The sequence below is a fragment of the Astatotilapia calliptera genome, chromosome 6, assembly GCF_964374335.1.
Source record: "Astatotilapia calliptera chromosome 6, fAstCal68.1, whole genome shotgun sequence".
In the NCBI taxonomy this organism is placed as follows: domain Eukaryota; kingdom Metazoa; phylum Chordata; class Actinopteri; order Cichliformes; family Cichlidae; genus Astatotilapia; species Astatotilapia calliptera.
The window spans coordinates 8,941,278-8,961,568 of NC_137427.1; the positions used below are offsets into that span (position 1 = coordinate 8,941,278).

At 38.0% G+C, this 20,291-nt stretch overlaps 2 protein-coding genes across 2 annotated transcripts; one reads left to right on the top strand and one right to left on the bottom strand.

Moving 5' to 3' along the window:
- Positions 1 to 329: 329 nt before the first annotated feature.
- Positions 330 to 12,584, top strand: tmc5 (transmembrane channel like 5). Its single transcript, XM_080302346.1, has 20 exons — positions 330 to 1,363; positions 1,942 to 2,141; positions 2,337 to 2,405; positions 5,635 to 5,751; positions 5,889 to 5,991; positions 6,273 to 6,351; positions 6,461 to 6,742; positions 7,278 to 7,411; positions 7,694 to 7,838; positions 7,969 to 8,121; positions 8,433 to 8,596; positions 9,476 to 9,551; positions 9,678 to 9,775; positions 9,859 to 9,954; positions 10,098 to 10,173; positions 10,603 to 10,736; positions 10,928 to 11,101; positions 11,281 to 11,359; positions 11,507 to 11,599; positions 11,688 to 12,584. The coding sequence occupies exons 1-20, from the start codon at positions 1,290 to 1,292 to the stop codon at positions 12,264 to 12,266; spliced, it is 2,925 nt and encodes a 974-aa protein (XP_080158472.1). The 5' UTR covers positions 330 to 1,289; the 3' UTR covers positions 12,267 to 12,584.
- A 962-nt stretch (positions 12,585 to 13,546) lies between these two features.
- On the bottom strand, positions 13,547 to 18,959 carry LOC113023218 (germ cell-specific gene 1-like protein). The gene is made up of 5 exons (XM_026169242.2): positions 17,881 to 18,959; positions 16,468 to 16,515; positions 15,725 to 15,877; positions 15,050 to 15,161; positions 13,547 to 14,416 (listed from the first exon to the last, which is right to left on the bottom strand). The coding sequence occupies exons 1-5, from the start codon at positions 18,167 to 18,169 to the stop codon at positions 14,122 to 14,124; spliced, it is 897 nt and encodes a 298-aa protein (XP_026025027.1). The 5' UTR covers positions 18,170 to 18,959; the 3' UTR covers positions 13,547 to 14,121.
- Positions 18,960 to 20,291: the final 1,332 nt, after the last annotated feature.

A 20,291-nucleotide genomic window follows, 5' to 3' on the forward strand; every position in this document is an offset into this window, starting at 1 on the left:
TTTGGTTTCATTTTATAATAGTCTGTGTTGCTAGTTACATGTTTAATATTATATTCTATGCTATGTAGTCAATTTTGTAGGATTTTTTAAGCGAATGTGCTAATTATACTAATATGACAGGTTTAAGTTTAAAATAGGTTTTAGTTAACTCACAGTCTCAAAAGAAAAAAACAAAATTATGAACATACAGATTACATATTATATTAGTTAGTTTCACAGTCACACAATATATTCCCAGTTTGTCTATGTTTGTCCTTTCACTTCATTAAAATGCTTGCTCACAACTCTTCCTTCCCTGTGTGGAGCATAGTAAACCCAATTCGCACGCTCATTTTTTCCGGTTTCCGACTATTTGTTTATTGGTTAGGATTCATTTATCTGTCTGTAACAGGATTCAACCCTATAGGTCAGCCTTTTGAGCCTTATCACCTTAAGTTTTAATAAGGATGCTAAATAATTATTAGCACTGGCGGTTTAATTATTCATGTCACAATCTAGCGTAACCTTTCAATATCCAAGTGCCAGTCCAAAAGCAGCGGACTTTTACCTTTGTGAGCTCAGGCTAAACTTCCTGGTAGGAGGACAGTCCTTCTTTTTATGTCACTGACGGTAATTCAGAGATACTCCTCAGACTTTTAAGCTGCAACTCTGTATTGTCAGGACGCCCTTTTAGATATATTCTCTCCATTACAGGACAGTAACCAGGTAAGCAGAGGCTAATAACAGAGCAGAATGTCATTTGACAAGTTCTTTTAATCTTTACAGGTTTGTTATTATATGAGAACCTAACTCTAACTACACATTTCTTATAGGTTTCCTGTTTCCATAGTTCAGCCATCAGTCTGTTGTTTTCTGTTCATTGTTATATAAGACCGAGGTGTTCTCTTGCCATAATATAATGGTTTTTGTGAGAACCACAGAGCTATACCACTGCAACCAAACCTCTTTCCACAGGCTGAAACCAAACCTCCTACATGAATTTATAATGATCGGACCGAGCGCTCTAGAGATCAAATTGCACATGCTTTCTATGAAGCTGCCTCTATACAGAAAACTATGTGGTATTAACATGTTATACTACTTGTTTAGGTTTAGTCTTTAGCTTGATAACTTGACTTCAAGCACAATTCTATTGCTTTATTTTAATATTTGTCTTTTATATGGAATAAGTCGTTTACATTTTGCCACTTGACACCGAAATCCTCATATTGGGAGCGACTGGGGCATACTGAGCTGAGGAATCACTGCTGTCTCCAAAGAAAAGCAAACGGATCGATTTGAAGGATCTCATGACAAGTTACAGGAACGGGGGATTTTTCAACCATGCATACCATGACACCGAGACTCTGGAAATTGATAGAAGGTTTGTGTTTATATTATAACATAAAATTTGTTTTTGTCCTCAAATGTGCATCAGAGAAATCTTTTTTCCTGAAAAGTATAGAATTACAATTTGTCAAAGAATGTGTTTGTGAAGGAGTTTGAGTGGTGTGTTGTGTGTGCTTGTAGTAAGAGGAAGTACTGTGAAGAAAAGGTCAGAATGTCAAGCAAGCAAATGAAAAACTAGCTTCAACAGGATCGCCTCAAGAAAAAGGCAACAGCGCGAATTTGTTATATATCTTTGCTTTATCCTCGGCTGGTTCATTTTAGTGTTAATCTTTTTGGTACAAGATTTAAGGTCTGAGGATTGTGGATGATTATATGAGAGCCCTAGAGTAAACTTTAGCATACTAGTCTCTGCAGTTTACTGTTAAAATGAGTCCAATACTCTATAAGACTGAATGTACTTTAAATTAAATAAAACCTCCACAGTTTAAATTCAAATAACTATCGGTGACTTGAAATTTCTGTTCTCTTCCTGATGTGATAACGTCAGTGCTCTTAGGTGTCATACGTTTATATAATTTATTAATAATTTAATTTATTCTGTTTGGGCTCTAGGGCTTCCAGCAAAACCCATCATACTAACCCCTATGACAACAAAGACCCAACCTGGTGGGGTGACAGGGCTAGCAATGATGCTGCTATAGGGAGAGTGCCTCAAGGTGGCTGGCAGGAACAAAGCTGGAGGGGTAGAGAAAACATCCCAATGGATGCCATCTCCATACGCCCAAGGAGTCCTCCAAGGCACCATGGACCCAGTATGTGTATCACCTCTTTGTGGCCATGTTAAATTATTTAACTATAAAGCAACATAAAGTTTTTGTACACATTTGTGTTTGTTTGATTGAAAAAGTTGTGTTACTTGTTCAGCAGCTTCGTTTTTTGTATATGCCAGTGGATGTTGCTAAGTAACCTTTTGTTGATACTTCCTCTCTATCTCCTCTACATTTTAGATCACAGTATATTTGGGATGGACCCTGAATATAATCAGTCAAGATCTATTCCACTTCCATCGTCTTCAGGTAATACGCTTCATGACACTTAAGATTACACAGTTCCTTTATGGTATAACTAAACACACATTAATCTGTAAAGTTTCCATCACAGGATAATCATTTCACTCAAAAAAATCTGTTGTTGGATGAACACAATTTAATCATGGCGCCTTTTTCCACGTGATTTAACCAAGTACAATAACCGATTTTTGACCATGTCAAACCAACACATTTGGCATTTGGTGGCTTAATGTAATCAGATTATGTTGGATCAGCGTAGTATACTTACATTGACTTGAAGTGATTTATTTAAGTATGTAGAGTGAAATTTGTTTTAATTGATTCTACACAAGTTAAAAACTTTAGGAAAACGCAATGAAATCTCGTTGTTTGAACAACTACTTTGTTAATCAAGGCAATTACTGCTAGTCGTGCTCAATGAACCAATATGGGGGTTGATGATTTCATGGAGACAAACAACCATTTGCACTTATATTCATGGGTAATTTAGAATTCTTGCTGTGAGGCAACAGCACTAACCATCACGCCACCAAGCTGTCAATCCAGGCTTACCAAAACTAGGAAAGCTATGATTAGAAGGCTTGATGCAGAATTTTCTGTATGTTTTTGTCCTTGACAGGTTAAACCACAATAAATAGCGATAGCATACACGTGGTGTAGTTGTCTGCCTCTTAAAACTCCAGCGATTTTCCTGCAGTTTGACATCTAATGTGATCTTGTGAATTTTGTGAGTCCAGGCAACTAACCACTCTTACTAGATTGTATCATGTCATCTCAACAAGAACAAATTAAGTTGCTGAATTTCATGCAGATGCTACATGATTTAATTACATTCACCATTGAAACATGAAATTATTTAGTTCAAATTACAAGTTTGAATCTTGTACATGTAACAACCACCCAATTTCATTTTTTTTTTGAGTGTTCAAATAACATTGCCATTCATCCTCATACTCATGTCTTCACTAGACTGTATCCTTAATTGTGGATATAATGGATGTCAACAATAAAAGCTACAAGGAAATTGGCATAGAAAATAAAACAGAGCAAAGGGGATTATTTAGTAAATGTTTTTTGCATGAAGTTCAAATAAAAAGTTACAGCATACAGTAGAAGTGTTTGTTGGTCGGTTTTTCAACTACACTGAAAAAAAGGGATTGGCCAGCTCTTGGATTTATGTAAGTATCTTGTGTGTATTTAACACAAGTGCCTCATGCTTTAAAGTTAAGTGTAACTCTATAGTAACTCTAGTGTAGAAACTACATAATATGCAGAGAGGGTAGATTAAATTGTTCATGTTTGAATCAGAATCAGAATCAGAAAGGGTTTTATTGCCAAATGTTGAGCAGGTTTACAACATTAGGAAATTGCTGCGGTGCTTCAGTGCAAACATGCTGTCATAAATTGCGCTTAAATAGACATGGAAAAATAAAAGTAAGAATAAGAATTAAAAGTGCTACGTAGAAAGATATATACATGAGTGCAGGTGGTGATCAGTGCCAAAACATGGAATCATGCAGTGAACACAGCGTAGGGTCATGAGCTAGTGGTGGGAACAGTCATACGGTTATTGTTCATGTGACCAACAGCGAGTGAAGTAAGTCAATAATATAGCAATGTTTACATCACACAGGATTTCAGTCTCGCACGCTTTGGATCGTGGTTTGACGAAGGCATCCATCTCAGTCAAGTCGAGCAGCCGCCTCTACTTTTTTGGTAAACCGAAAGAAGTAAATTGGGTGGTTGTTACATTAAAAAAGCCTACCTTTTAATTTGAACACAAAAATTTCATGTTTCTATCTTGAACGTAATTAAATCATGTAGGATCTGTATGAAATTCAACAACTTAATTTGTTCTTGTTGAGATGATCTGATACAATCTAGTAAGAGTGGCTAGTTGCTGGACTCATGAAATTACACAGACAACTACAAACACACCACATGTATGCTATCGCTTTTTATCATGGTTTAACCACATGTAATGGTGGCATTAGTGCTGTTGCCTCACGAAGGTCCTGGGTTCAAATCCACAATTTAATGTGAATGGTTGTTTGTCTCTGAGCTGTCCAGGGTGTTCGCTGCCGAGTGACCTATAACTTCAGGCTTATGCCCCTGAAAGATAGGAGGATTGTAGTTGTTGTAGACCCGTTCACTTTTTATGGTAACCAGACTCTAGACTTTGTTGAACATTATGTAATATGAAGACAACATGTAGTATTTAAGTGACCAAGTAGTACTGGGGTAAAAGTTATTGAATAGTGTTGAAATAAAATGACAAAATTGTGAAGGATTAAAATATTCCAAGAGCTCAACTTACTTCATCTAAACATGTTTCAGTTGTGTTTTCTGAACACAAAATGCACAGGTTTATTGAATAGGAATAAGTTGTGTTGATTTAACTCATTTGTCTAAGTTTCTGCCAAAGCAAAACATTTGTGTGCAACCAATGTCCACTATTGAATCAAGTAAATCCAACATGGCCTTTTTTTCAGTGTATAGTTTGATTACCATAGAACATGACACAGATATACAACTTTGATTTACATCTGTTTTCACTTGTCTAATATCTATTTCATCACCTATTACATTAAATACACAAGTAAACTGTATTAGCAACTGTTGGATGGACTGTCATGGAATCCATATAGATAGAAATTCAGGATGAATTATAACTATGTCTTCCATTTCCTCCCATTTTATTTAATCTTTATGCTTCTGAAAGACTAAAAAGAAATTCCAGAGTCATACCAAGACTAAAACTAATGCATGCAAATAATACACACAGACTGATACTCTGACAATAACTGCAAAGTAATACAGTTTGGTGGGCAATGGCACCAACACCTTCAGTATCATAGCATTATATGAAATGAAAATAAATATGAAATCATAAATTCATCAGAAATAAAGATTTTGAACAAACAGTTGCATATTAGGACCCACATTAGTTTGTATATGGTGCTGTGTCCTGTACTATCAGCAGTGCTTTCTGTCAGTGTTTTTGCAGTCGATATTTATCTTTAGATTTATAAATAAGTAGCAGCTTATTGTTATTATAGAAAAGAGTAAGTGATAAAGGCTGCATAAACGGCTGCAGGTGTTACATTTAAAAATGCTACCCAGTTCATTTGCTGACTGTCACTCTGTTCTTGTATCAATCTCATGCTTTTGAGTTTGAAAATCCACAATAATCACAACAGAAGGCTGGCTGTCTTTTGCTTGTGTGCAAATCCAGGAAAAATGACAATGCGGTGGAGAGGAATAGCGATGAGAAGGATGAGCATGTTTCCTAATGCAGATCATACCCAAACAGCTTTCACAGAGGATGCCATCTGGAATGAGATGCAAAATGGTAAGCACACCTGAGGGGTGTCAGATTATCCTGTGGATTTTTGGATAGTGAATTATGACACCTGATATGTATTCTGAAAGGCAGTACTCGCAAAGATTTAACAGCCAGCACTTGTCTTGTCATCTTGTGTCTGGCAGAGCAACAAAACTTGCTCGAGGAACTTGCTGCTCTGTCAACACGAGACAGAATCCAGGCCATTCGGAATCTTCCAATGAGCTTTAAAGACAAGAAACATATCAGGTGGGTGAGCCACAAACAAATAAAGATGATAACAAATCCTTCTCAGTGTCATTCGAAACATTTAGTTAAACATTGCATCCTGCTGGGAACCATAAACTAGGCTGTATGCAAATGCTTGGAGGCCACAGGTGTTGCAATAAAGAAGGAAGAAGGAAGTATTTGTCCAACACAAATTACACAAGAAAGTACTAATTGAAGTCCAAAGGGGCTTCTACAGCCTGCAGAAACTTGTGATGCAGGTAATTTGCTTGACAAGGATCCCAATGGTTTTACTCTTACAGGAAAGAATTGGAATTACAGTCTTCCAAGAAGTCTCGCCAATTCACATGTTTGGCAGATTGCTCTGAAAAGCTGTCTCTGGTGAGTGTTTTATCTGTCATAAAAGCAACAGCTGCATCTCTTTATGAGCCTAGCTCATTCATAATTTGTGCTCATATGCTACATACAGAATGTTATGATCTTTTTTCAGTTTTCACGAAAATGCGGGTACCATGTAAAGTCAGCCAAGCAGACCCTGAAACTGTGGCAAGGCGCTATGAAAAGCATTGGTGGGAAGTTTGGGACCAGTGTTCTCACCTATTTTGTGTTCCTGAAGTGGCTTCTCATGTTTAACATTTTCTCATTCCTGGTCAACTTTGGCTTTGTCACCATCCCTCTGCTTGTTTACAAGCAAACCCCAAACATTTCTCAAATTGTGAACAACGTACCCCAAAATGTGACCTTCAGAGGACTGGAGATACTAACTGGAGCTGTAAGTAGTACATGCATTTATCTTCTGTTGAAGTCACAACCATCCTTATTTTAAAATTTAAAGCTAATGTAATAATTACCATTTAATTAAATGACTATGTAATATTTAAAGAGCTAATTATTTGGTTTATGCTCATGTCTGTGAAGGTTCTCAGTCATGGCTCATGCTCATGGCTCAAATCTGCATTATTTTGGATGCAGTTATTTGTTTTCCAATGATGGATACAGTCTGGACAGATCACCAGTCTCACATCCACACCTATAGCCAGTTTAGTCACCAGTTAACCTAACATTCATGCACAAAGAGCACATGCAAACCCCAACCACAAGTGGGGTTTCGTCAAGTGGAGTGACAGTGCAACAGCATTTGTTTTCACAAAAGAAAATCTAAAACATGAATCTGCTCTAGATGGCAGATCATAATCAATTAGAACTAGCAAACACTGTTGATATGTATTATGTAATATCATGTTAGATGTTTTCTAATTCTCTCTGTACTGAGTGAACAAGAGTTGCATATATTTTGGATTTCCTAGGGTTACTTCAAGTATACGGTCATGTACTACGGTAGCTACAGCAATGAATCTCTGGTGGGTTACAACATGCAGCTGGCCTATTTCTTCACCATTGCAGTCTATATGGTGCTATGTGGAATTTCACTTATTTTCAGGTTAGTTAAGTCCTCATCATGCTAAAGATTTTACTCAAGTCCACAGGGAATTTGCTTTGTTATGACTCCTCAACATGCATGTGGGAGAAGAGGAGATAAGTTAAAAGAAAAAATTGATAAATATAATAATAAATTATTAGGAAATGTGAAAATTCTAATATAAGTATGCCAAAACAAGCAATCATAACATTGATTAATAGTTGTAGATATAAAAACTCTCATAGCTGCTCCAATAGCTCTGATTCTAACAATGATTCTGAATCTTGATTTGTCCACGTGCAGCATGGCAGTCAATTTCAAGAACAACTATGTACTAGCAGACTCGACATCAAACAGTGCATGGCAACTTCTTTGCACCTGGGATTTTAGTGTAACCAATGAGAAAGCAGTGAAACAGCGCAGGAACAACCTTTGTGTCCAGCTCAAGGTGACTTATAGCTTTTTTCTTTTTCTAAAAAATATCAAATGCTGAATTAACTGTGACAGATTGAAATTCTGTATTTTACACCTACATACACATCAGTATTTCATTGTTTGTCCTCTTGCTGCTCACTCAGGAGTCTTTATCAGAAACGGCCCAGCAGGAGCGCCTTACAGTCTCTGAAAAACTGAAGCACTATGGGATTCATTTTAGTTGCTGGCTTCTCTCCACAAGCTTGGCTTTTGGTTGTGCAGCCGGTATTTACTATCTCTGCAAGTATGAGATTAAGGTACATAAGTTAAAATGGAATAATTAGACTTTGGAATTACTTGTGTCTGTTAAATGTAGACTACAGGCAATGTGAATGCATATTTTTTCTCTAGAGAAATCACTTTTCTTGTTAGTAAAACTAGTAGAAGCTAAAAAACATGTAAAAATATATACCTCACCTGTACTCTCAGAGCGTGAAAATCTAAACCAGGTGTCATAAATTTACTGAAAGTCTTGTCATTTACCAACAGTGCAGGGTTTTTTATTGTTTCATTGCATACAGTATTTGTCATTATCCACTATCTTTACCTGTTTTATGTTTTACTGCAGCCAACAGAAAATGACAATTGGTCTCTGCTTGAGGAGGCAAAGACACTCCTGGTTCCCTTTGTGGTGTCTTTAATAAACCTGGTTATTCCACTCTTCTACTCCCTCTTCAACAAATTTGAGCATTACTCCACCCACCGCAAACAGATATATGCTCTGTTGATCAGGTGAAATAAAACAATATATGTATATAAATATGTCTATGTCTATGTCTAGATAGATAACAAAATACAGATATCTTAGTTTACCATTAGACCGGAAATAAGGAGGCAACTAACCTTGTTTTGGTGTGCCTATGACATCATCACAGAGTCACCAGCATGGTAGCAGGCTCCCAATCTTGTTAGAGTTAATTGCAGTGTAATTTGTGGGCTGTGTTATAAAACAATGTAGGACTTCCTGAAGTATAGTGAGAAGACTGGGAGTGCTAGGATCTAACAGTTCTAGGACCAGGCTTAAACAAAAGTATATATAAAGTATAGTGGTATCTATGTAAAGCCATGACTGTATATATGTAAAGTGGTGCAGCTATCGACACATCTATAAACTTATAGACCATAAATGCCTTAATGGTCTTGCTCCCCCATACCTTTCCGAGTTACTTCAGCCTTATATTCCTTCGCGGACCCTTAGATCAGCTGCTTTTGGTTGTCCCAAAATCTAGGCTAAAACAAAGAGGAGAACGAGCCTTTTCAATTATGGCTCCAAAACTTTGGACTACGCTGCCTTTAAATATTAAACAGGCATCTTTGTTTCCTGTTTTTAAGTCGCTTTTGAAAACACACCTTTTTTCGATTGCGTTCAGACTGGTGTGAGTTGATATGTTTATTATGTGTAGTATTGTGTTTTTATGTGAGTGTCAGTGGCTTCATCTTGTGTTTTACTCCTTTGTTTCTGTACAGCACTTTGGGAAAACTTTCTGTTTTTAAATGTGCTATATAAATAAATTGGATTTGGATTTGGATTTGGACATCTAGCACAAAGCAAATATAATTATTTATTTAACCAATAATAAAAATTGAAATACTTTCTTTTTTCACATACAGAAATGTCTTTCTCAAGATGTCCATTCTGTCTGTTTTGTGTTATTATTGGATGAATAAGGTGCCTGATAAAGGTTCAGTAAGTAATAAATATCCATTTATCTATTTATTTGTGTTTTTTAAACACAACATACGTTTATTTTATCTGTCCCTACTTTATTCATTAGGCATAGACATTCATTCGTGAATTTGTTTCATTCATCAGGGTTGGGAGTCCATGGTAGGGCAGTCTTTGTACCGTCTGGTCCTTTTTGACTTCCTTTTCCTGATGTTGGGATCTTTCTTTGGAGAGTTTCTTAGCAAGTGAGTTATAGAATTTCAATTCATATTTTATATTGTTAGATGAACCTATGTTTAAAATCACATACTCAATTTCTGTCTAATAGTGTGATCGGGACAAAATTAATACCACGCATGGGGGTTCCTGAGTTTGACGTAGCCAGAAATGTGCTTGAACTCATCTATTCACAGACGCTGGCCTGGTATGAACCATATGAACAATACATTCGACATTTCATAAGTTCTAGCAGTGTGTCAGTGGATTTTAGTCAAATCTTATGTTATCTATCTTGATCTTGGACCTTTTTAAATTATTTAAATGCAATCGTCTATTTTCTCTCCACAGGATTGGAATCTACTTCTCTCCTCTGCTACCTGCCATGCAGATTTTCAAATTCTTCATCCTGTTTTATCTAAAGAAGGTAAATGCTGCTACCAGGACTGCTCCATGCTCCATAAGGGTCATGTTACTCTATTTGCACACCTCAGTCAATAATTAATTAAAATCCTTTCATCACATTGAATGGATGCTTTATTTTGGGTAATGGAAAAGACAGCCTGGGTTTCGGATTTAAGGAGTAACCATTATGGTTTAATGGTACCAGACAAGATCAATCAATCACTGAAATTTAATGAACTTTGTAGGATTTGTAATTTGATCTAGGCTGGATCTGCTGATGCTGTGTGTTTCATGAACCTGCTGAATGATCTTTTAAAAAGTCAATTCCAAGCTCTGTTTTCTGTTATGGCTCACAAGTTTATTAGCAAAGTTACTACAAAAATAAATCAATATATTTGTTTATGGATGTGTATTTATGGGGTAGTACAAGTTTGGTTTTTGCACTTCTCAGGTCAGTCTCACACATAACTGTCAGCCCCCACGGCGATCTGGCAGAGCAGCTCAGATGCAAACCATCTTCATCTTCCTTCTCTTCTTCCCGTTCTTCGTGGGAGCCCTGTCAATTGTTGCATACACTGCCTGGAGGTAAGAGGACATGACTTCAACTGTTAAAAAAGAGAAAAATATATCCATCAATTCTATTTTATTCTTTTCTAAGCTAAAATAAAATAATATATTTATATATATTTGTCTTTGATTAATAATGCATTTTGTACTGAAAATACAGAAAGGTTCCAGTCTCAGTCTTGTTTTGTTCACTCTGTCTTGCTCCATAGCCTGACTCCCTCAAAGTCCTGTGGCCCTTTTCGTGGACTCAACAATTCCTTCAGTGCGGTTGATGTCTGGATAGATGATCTAAAAAACATCACTGGCTCTCAGTGGGTCGTCGAGATTTACAATAATGTCATCCGGAGTGAAATCTTCTATTTTCTAATCACACTCATCATCCTGTAAGTGCATAGTGCAAGTGCTGTCTTATGTACACAGCATGTACTTTGTAACGTTGACCGAAAAAGTCCAAGCCATGTTTTGCATATAACTGAGCTTTGCATATAAATGCACATATGTACTGATGCAAAATTTGTGTCATTAAGCAAATGGTTTTCCTGTGTGCAATTTTACTGCTCAGTGTCATCATATACATATTGTGGCAAGTCACTAATGGTCGAAAGGAGCTTATTCGTCGTCTGAGACAACAGATTGTCAATGTGAGTTTGTTCTAGAAACTGTTTCCCTTAATATATGTTTCACCAGACATCAGGAACAAGTGGAACTTATCTAGTCTTGAATACATTTACATTTTGTTTATGTTTTTGTTTTTGTTTGCCTGACTGCTTCTGTTTCCCTCCCACCAGGAAGGGAAAGACAAGTCCTTCTTGTTAGAAAGGTTACAGGACCTTCAAAAATCTATCCCAAACAAAAACACCAAACAGAAGAAACAAAAAGGGGTTTGTTGTTAAAATTATTTCATGCTGACATCACTTTGCATGTAGAAGCTTGTTATCAGCCTTACTGAATATTTTATTTACTGTTTAGAGCATGAAACAGCATTCATATGATCACTCATCTGGTGATCAGTCCAACTCAAATGCCATGGTTCAAGCTTTACTTGCACGTCAGCAACTTGAAGAGGAGGAGAAAAGATACAGCATTGGTGGAGTACCTGTTCCTTCTGAAATGTCTAACTCTAGTTCTCTGATGCAAGCCATGTTGGCCCGTCAACTAGCTGACCAGGAGAATGAAGATCAGTATCCGATGCATGATGAAAACCCATCATCTTCCAGTGCACTTGCTCAGGCCATGGCAGCCAGAAACAGGGTGGAGGATGAAGACAATAATCAATATGACATTTTCAACAGATCCAGTGCCGTCACACAGGCCATGCAAGCCAGAAGAAGAGCAGAGGACACAGAAGATGACATGGGTGACCTGCCGCATCCAGTGTCAAGTGTCATGATGCAGGTCATGCAGGCCAGGCAGCAAGCACAGGAAGATGACAGAATTCAGTGGATGACTGCTCCACCACAAAACCCTGGGCCTTCAGGCTCTAGTGCTCTTATCCAGGCCATGCTAGCCCGGCAGGCGGCCCAGAATGAATACGATGATGGTTACTGAACAAAATGCTGAGTTTTATCTTACAGTGATGAAAAAACAGATGTATGAAAAACATCCACGTGGCTTTTTAAGACTGAATTTGCACTTTGCGAAGAATATATGAAAGAGATGAGTGTGCAGGTCCACCTCTTAATTCAACTTTTATACAAGTAAATTTTGAAATCTTTCTATGATAGTATGTCAGCCTTGTGTGATGAGTAATCCTAAACATAAATTTGTGCCATTTGTAATGTAAATGTTGTATAAGTTGTTAATTGTTGCACATAATGAAATGTGAGCTAGAAAAGGCAAAATAAAGGCAAATGTTAAAAAAAAAAATGCCCCTGCAAAATTTGTTACAGTTGTTACTGGAGTGAAATGTAATTTTCCCAAGTGGCTGATAAAGACAACACTGCCCTCTTCAGGAACTATGCATACATTGCTACATTTGATTTTTTTTTTCCCCCCCAAACGACAGCTCTTGTTCTGGACATTTTTAGAACACTCTCCAGAAACAGGAAAAAAAATACTAGGTTGAATATTATTTCTTTTATTTGTGCAAAAAAAAAAAAAAAGCTTCACTAAAAAATACTGAAATCAACTTTGTACTATTTTTACAGTTCAAAAATGTAACTGAAAAGGTTTAATAAACTGTGTGTTCTATATTTGTATCATACTAAAAACACCAGATGTGTTTTGTGGTGAGAAAGTAACAGTCAATCAAAACACAATTTTGAAATGGGGAACTTTAATAGTCATCATACTTGCTTGAAACACTCCGCAGAGCCTTTTTACCGTCATGAAGTTTCTACTTTTCTCCAGTTAAAGCAGAATCATCAAATGAAAATGACTTACACTGTTAGAAATGTGGTGTACTGACTGTGATTACTCCAATAGTGCTAGTGTTTAGCACTATTGGAGTGTTGGAGAGTTGGGAGTTCGCCTTGTAGTCCAAAGGTTGCTGGTTCGAGCCCCGGCTTGGACAGTCTCGGTCGTTGTGTCCTTGGGTAAGACACTTCACCCGTTGCCTACTGGTGGTGGTCAGAGGGCCCGGTGGCGCCAGTGCCCAGCAGCCTCGCCTCTGTCAGTGCACCCCAGGGTGGCTGTGGCTACAATGTAGCTTGCCATCACCAGTGTGTGAATGGGTGGATGACAGGTTGTGTAAAGCGCTTTGGGGTCCTTAGGGACTAGAAAAGCGCTATACAAATACAGGCCATTTACCATAGTGTTTATGGGAATTTTGTTCTCTGCGGTAAATTTCTTTCCAGTTTAAAAAAAAAAAAATTCTAGTCCATCAAAAGTGTTTTGCAAATGATCGTTTGACCTTTATGACACCATCAAACTTAGCCAAGGTGAACATTCAAAAGAAAAATGATACATTATTACCAACAATCATGCTGTGTACAAACTTTACATCTATTTTACAATAAATAGTACCATAAATACTGTAAACAGGCACATCATTTGCAGTATACATTTATGGCTTTGATTCACAAGAATGAAAACCCAGTTAGATTTTCTGACTGAACATGTCTAATAAGGCTAGAAGCATTAAAGAGACACTCATTCTTTTGAAACAGTATAGATACACTTAACATTACATTTTAAATCTACATCGTGGTAAGCTGCACAAAAGAAAAAACACCTTCATGTCCACTTTTAGCTGCAATTTTCCAACTTTAAACTTCTATGACTTAAACTTTCATGATGGGTTTTCATTAAGGCAGTACTTAAATGTGTCAGACAGGGCTAACACCGCAGTCTGTTATCTTTGTAGGTGTTTGTCCCACAGTGAAAACTTACCAAAGACAACTATGCGTCAGTCCAATGAGATGCCACATTAAGAGAAATGCCGCCACCTACTGTCCTTTCTCACTCAGCACTGCTCTTCCCCCAAAGAATTTGCAATGTCACTGAAGTCCAGCGAGTCACCTGGTATAGGAGTTTTCCTGCCACTTTTTATGGTCTGACTAGAGTAATAATCCACAGATTTGGAGATTGAGTGCACAGAGTGCTCCCGGAAATATCCGAATGCCTCCCGTGCGTCCTCCTCCCTGATGCTTTGCTCGAAGGTCTTGCGTTTGTGTCTGAACTCAATGACGGTCTTTGTATAGGAGTTGAGGGTGGTGACAGATGCACCCATACAGCAGGTGAAGGAAGCCCAGGCCATGCTGATATAAAACAGCAAGAGAATTCATATTTTAATAAACAGATGTGGTAGCTGAAAAAAAAAAACTAACAAAAAAAGTGAAAACCTAATGGTGCGCTTCAGTGTGGTGAGGCATTCTGACGTTTTACCCTCAATACCGTGACACTGTATTTGGTAAGATTAGTGCCAATCACTTTAAGTCCCCCTGGTCTCCTCAAACAGGCTGGTTCGCATGTGAGGTCAGACAATCAAATCATCATCCCATGTTGTTTTCATGCAGACTGGATAATTCCCATAGAAGGTCAAGAATTGTTTAGCCTCCAAAATGAATTTTCAGCATACTGTGCACATTGTAAAGGAGTAAAATATTATTCCCTTATGCAATTCTAATCACACCCGCACTGGGGCTTTGGACACCAAAGCCTAATCCTACCATAACACGAGGGCTTTGGGCTTTTTTCATTACAGACAGTGATGCTGAAGAGAGGTGAGATCAGCGCTTCTGCTGACAGTGTGAGGCAGCACAGACATGCAGAGTGGACTTCTTCATCTTGTTTCTTAAAGAACGATTTGACTTAACTCTATCTATGTAACACTATAAATAACACAGCGTATAAAATTATCTGTATTGAGGTGGATGTTTGCAGAGTCTTACCAGAACGACCAGCCATAGTCCCAGTTGTAGGGCCTCCAATCTGGTGGGCCAAGGCTGACGGTGACCTGGAAAACCTGTGTGTACATGACATGAGCCACCATGCCAAGAAGACCTGAAATCATATGCACAGTATATTGTTAGTAAGCTTTTCTGATTGATTCAGTGTACAAACAGAAAAGAAGAACAGTATTAAAAAAATACTTCGATGATTTCTTTCGAGTGCAGAATCAACCCTTTCCATGGGTATGGAAATATGAATATCCTAAGTAAAAACAGTGATGTTATCCAGGTATAGATAACCTTAAATCCCCATCCATGTAATTTACTAAGGTTCATTTACAAACTGTTATTTTGGGAAAAGAAGTGAAAAACATATTCAGCTGACCCTCTGCTTTCTTCTCAAGGCTTCTGTTTCTTTTTTAGATTTTGAATTGAGTTCAGATTTACTTCTGATCATTACAAGGAAACCAGAGGGATGTTTCTCTGGTTCAAGAACAACAGCTCCCTCCTTATTAACAGATTAACCAGGATATGTTTGTTATGTTGTATTTCAAAAGCTGGCTTACAAAGATAAATGACAATCTTAGAAACCAGAAGCAAATACTTGAATACAGTACACTGCAGGAAATGTCACAAAAGCATTAAAGTTAGTGAAAAATAGAATCAAGCACATACCTGAAAGTACTGTAAAGATGGCAGCAAAGGCATTGAGTTTGAGTCCATCAATGACATTGCTGGAGTGCACTAGCTCCAAACACATGAGACTGAAGCCAACCACCAGCAGAATAATGTACAACATCTCAGAAACAAGTGACAACCACAGCATCCCTGAAAAATGCCCAAAAAGCAAACAAGAAATGCACAATAACATAAATTAAGATGGAGATTCTTTATCAAAGGGAAGATTTTGATTTATTGTCACCTAACATCTCAATCTCACTGGTTAGTCAGACTTAATGTGGGGTGAAAGTAACATGACGATCTCATATGAAGTGCTACTTGAACTGATGTGAAAGCTTTCCGGTTTACAGAAAGCTTTATTCAGCCTTCCAATTAATCTAGTGGAATATAATCTGGCTGCACATGATGATCAGACATTTCAACTCCTCTTCACTCCGCTTCTCGATTTTTTGCTTTTCTTGACAGATTGACAGGAACTAAGCATTTCTCAAGTGAAAGTGTCATCGCAGCTAAACATCTGTGAAACTTTAAACTGAATGTGTGAGCCCTCCTTCATGATTTCACATTAAAACATTCTTGAACTGACAGTTGCTGATTAGATCAGAACGGACCAAGATGTTACAGTGATGCAGAAATATTCACAAACATGGGGAAGTACAGCTCAGTGAATGAAAATAGGGTAAGAATTAGAGGGCTTAAAGAGTTGTGATAACCAAGGTAACGCAGATAGCACTCACCTTTTTCTGATGCAGGGGCTAAATCAATAAAACTTCGACATCTCTCACCTAGAAACACAGCAGAAGATGACATGCTGTCATGATTTATTATTTATTACTGATCATATATATATATATATATGGACTTTAAAAACACAGGTAGGCTCAAAAACTGTGGCATAATGACAGTCTGTGACAAACAGGATACAAAATAACCATTGACACTAAGGATTCCTGCAGACATGATGTTTTCCATCTGTTGACCAGAGCATGCCACTGGATTTGTTGCAAGTGGAACGCTTTAATCAGGTAGAAGGAGGGTGGCAACAGCTGTTTTGAGGAAAAACTCATCAAGGCCTCTGTTACGTAATCCTTATTAACTCAAGCTGTCTCAGCACCCCCTTCCTCCTCACCATCCCACAGTCACTTGATGAGATAAAAATGTGTTATTGCAATTGCTTCTTGGATATTTTGAATTTGTGGTTTGTTTCTAGTACATCACAAAAACACAGATTATCAGCACAGGTTGTCATGGCGTATTACAGAGCTGACAGACAGATGCTTCAGTAATTCCTTATCCAGCTGTAATAAACTAAACAGAGAGAGGACTAATCTGGGCTGATCACACCTTTTGTCCCTGAACTTTTCATGGTCATGATCACTCCTCTGACACACGCATAATCCACCCTCTTGAGCCCTCTGTTATTAATTTACAATACTCCATAATGGTCAGACTTAGTGAGTAACTCAAGCAACACACCATTCAAGTCCCAGGCAGCCGGCCAGCTGGGGATCTAAGTGCTATTTTGTCTCCCTTAAAAAATAAATAATGATGAAAAAGTGAATTAAATGATTTCAGACTCAAGTGCTGCTGCTTACTTTTCTAAGGCATAATGACACAAATGGAAAGCCATTAAAAAAATAAGGAAAGAAAATCTCTGAAGGAGCAGCCAATCTCCATTTTAACTAAGTGTTGTATTTTGACAAAGGAGGAGATTAAAATGACAAGTTTATAAAAATTACTATTTGCTGTTTTTTTTATTTATTTTTTTATTTCTTTGGCTATTTTAAATGTTGAATGGTTGTTCGTTAATGCTTACATCAGCTCAGGTGTTGTCAAGTTTGATGACAATTATAAACAATTAAAACTAAAGATTAAAAAAGATTATAAATAATAAGAAAAAATAGCTCCAAATGGTTAAAGTCTTTACACTGATTTCAAAGCCATTCCTTCGTAATCATGAATTGGCGCATGTGCCATTTTTCTTCACTTACAGAAGCTTTTATTGCCGAGATTATCGTTGTGTTACATGAATAGTTATGTGTTTCTCTTAAGTTAGGAAAAAGAACCAAAGTAGTATGTAATCATTCCAGCTGCTGTGTTAACTAATAAAAAACATTCACGCACTACACACACACACACACACACCTTACTTTCATCGTGAATATTTTCCTCGCATGAGATCCAGATTCCAGTGTGGAACTGACGGAACAGGAACCTGTCGTCGCCTGTCTCCCAGCTGTACACCACTTTGTTGGGGTCCGTTTCGTTCACCCCGTAGTCTATACACTGGTGCGTCCGCAGCTTGCTGCACTTTGGCTTGGGCACTCTCTGCGTCCCGACGCACCAGTAAGTAGTTATAAACGCGGTTATGGAGAAAAACAGCGCGAAGAAGTTCAAGCTAAGCGACAGAAGGGTCCTGGATCGGCGGCTCATCCTCATTGTCTGCGTAAAGGATGAGGCAGCGCGCGGCGTTCCGAAAAGTTCATGGGTGCGAAGTAGGAGGGACGCGCGAGCCGCAGCTAATTTCCAAGCACAACAGGTGAGGCGATGATCACATTCGGCACTCGGCAGTTTTCAACAACTTCCACTGGTGCACAAAGTGCAAACATCATCTCCGAGAGAGCTGAGCTGTGCGCCAAAATGTCACATTTCCGTCATTTTCACACGCGCTGCCCCACGAGTGTCCACCCTATAGGATGTCACGTTGCGTGAGGATTTGTCCAAGTTTGACCAAGGATTTTCTTATGACGCTCTCTCTCCCGGACTCCCTCTCGCGGTCATTTACGCCTCCCCTCCCTCCATGCCTAAAATTTATCAGCTGCAAGACGATTATCAGACTGATGCGTAGGAAGTTACCACGGAAACGTTGAAATAAGATGCAGCAAGAGTTGAAAAGTGAAAGCTGTAAGAGGCTATTCAGGGATATGTGAGTGTATTTTCACGAAGCGGAAAATTAAAATAAAAAAATCTCAGACCTATAAAACAGTTCACATGGAGAGTTCAGCTTCAACAAGCTATTTTAAAGCAATACGGCAAAAAGAGACTTTCTTCTGACATCTCAATAGTCCTCTATTTGGAAACCACTTTGTAACTGTATTCTTTAATATAATAATAGTGGCTATTTTGCCTTAAGATGAATGATAATAATGCTACACCTAGAGGACAATAGCCTATTTAGCACAATGAAAATTACTGACGTGAGGACGTGAAAAAAATAAAACTCAACAATAAATGAACCTCATGAAGTTTCGGTTAATTTTATGTTGTGACCAGTGACAATAACTGTAAATAATCAGTCAATTAACTTAGCAAAAGCTGTTAAAACTTATTAAAAATGTAATGCAGGAAATGTTTTCAGATGTGTATCTGTCGATCTTAATTGAAGAAGACTCCGTGAAAGAATTATTTTTAATTTATTTTTGTTTGAAAAAAGAGTATCAGACTTAAAACATTACAGATGAATAAAGAATATCTATGATGTCCTCACCAGTTCATTCAGTTCTTAAAATGAATGAAATCTAATAGAATTCAGTTGCATAAGAGTTCATTTGAAATTCATTGCAACACTTTCTACTTCTTGCCTTCATTTCTGAGAGTTGGTTTTGTTTTCAGAGAAGCTGACCTGCGCGCTTGCATTTAGAGGGAGGTCATGTGGGGAGGATGATGAGCCTGCAGCTGCTCCGGACAAAATCAAAAGTGAGCAGAGCTCAACAGACTTGAGCTCTGCTCACTGATATAAGCAGAGAAAACTGCAGACTCTAGAGGCGAGGTGCCGAGTCCTCAGAGAATGACTTCTAATCTGAATTTTGCCGGAAACGTGCTTATCAAACAAACAAAAACAAAAAAACTGGTACAGTATATATTTACTGTACAGTAAATATTTACAACCCCAGGGGAAAAAGAGGGCAAATAGGCCTGCCATCTCTGTTAGCTCAGCAACATGCTGTCATTTTCAGCCTGGGAAGCTAATCCGCACTTCAACATGACTATGAAAACTGATAAAATAGGCCAGAGCATGTTTACCAGAGTGTCCCAAATACTCATGAACAAACTGCTAGTCATACTAGAGTAGCAGGGCAAGGTAGTAAACACCTTATAAGATCAAAGATGATTAAGACGTGAGGAAAACATTTGTTGTTGTTGGTTTAATCTTTAACTGACATCTACCAGTCCTCAAAGGGTTACAGGCTCTGGGACTCCAGTGAACCACAGTGGGAGCCATTATCCACAAATGGAGAAAACTTGGAACAGTACTGAGCCTTCCCAGGAGAGGCTGGACTACCAAAGATTCAGAATGTGTTGATAATTAATCCAGGAAGCCACACACACACACACACACACACACACACACACACACACACACACACACACACACACACACACACACACACACACACACACACACACAAAGCCAGAAAAACACCTAAAAAACTGCAGGCCTGACTTTCCACAGTTAATGTCAGTGTTCATGATTCAAAAATAAGGAAGAGACTGGGCAAAAATGGCGAATTGGGAGAATTCCAAAGAGAAAAGTCAAAGTCAAAGTCAAAGTCAACTTTAT

Coding starts and splice junctions, on each gene's coding strand:
- tmc5 (XM_080302346.1), top strand. CDS start 1,290: ATGACAAGTTACAGGAACGGGGGATTTTTCAACCATGCATACCATGAC. Junction 5,992..6,272: donor AAAGACAAGAAACATATCAG/GTGGGTGAGCCA, acceptor TTACTCTTACAG/GAAAGAATTGGAATTACAGT. Junction 7,839..7,968: donor ACCTTTGTGTCCAGCTCAAG/GTGACTTATAGC, acceptor CTGCTCACTCAG/GAGTCTTTATCAGAAACGGC.
- LOC113023218 (XM_026169242.2), bottom strand. CDS start 18,169: ATGAGGATGAGCCGCCGATCCAGGACCCTTCTGTCGCTTAGCTTGAAC. Junction 15,878..16,467: donor AGCCCCTGCATCAGAAAAAG/GTGAGTGCTATC, acceptor GGCATTTTTCAG/GGATGCTGTGGTTGTCACTT. Junction 14,417..15,049: donor GACTATGGCTGGTCGTTCTG/GTAAGACTCTGC, acceptor GTTTTATATCAG/CATGGCCTGGGCTTCCTTCA.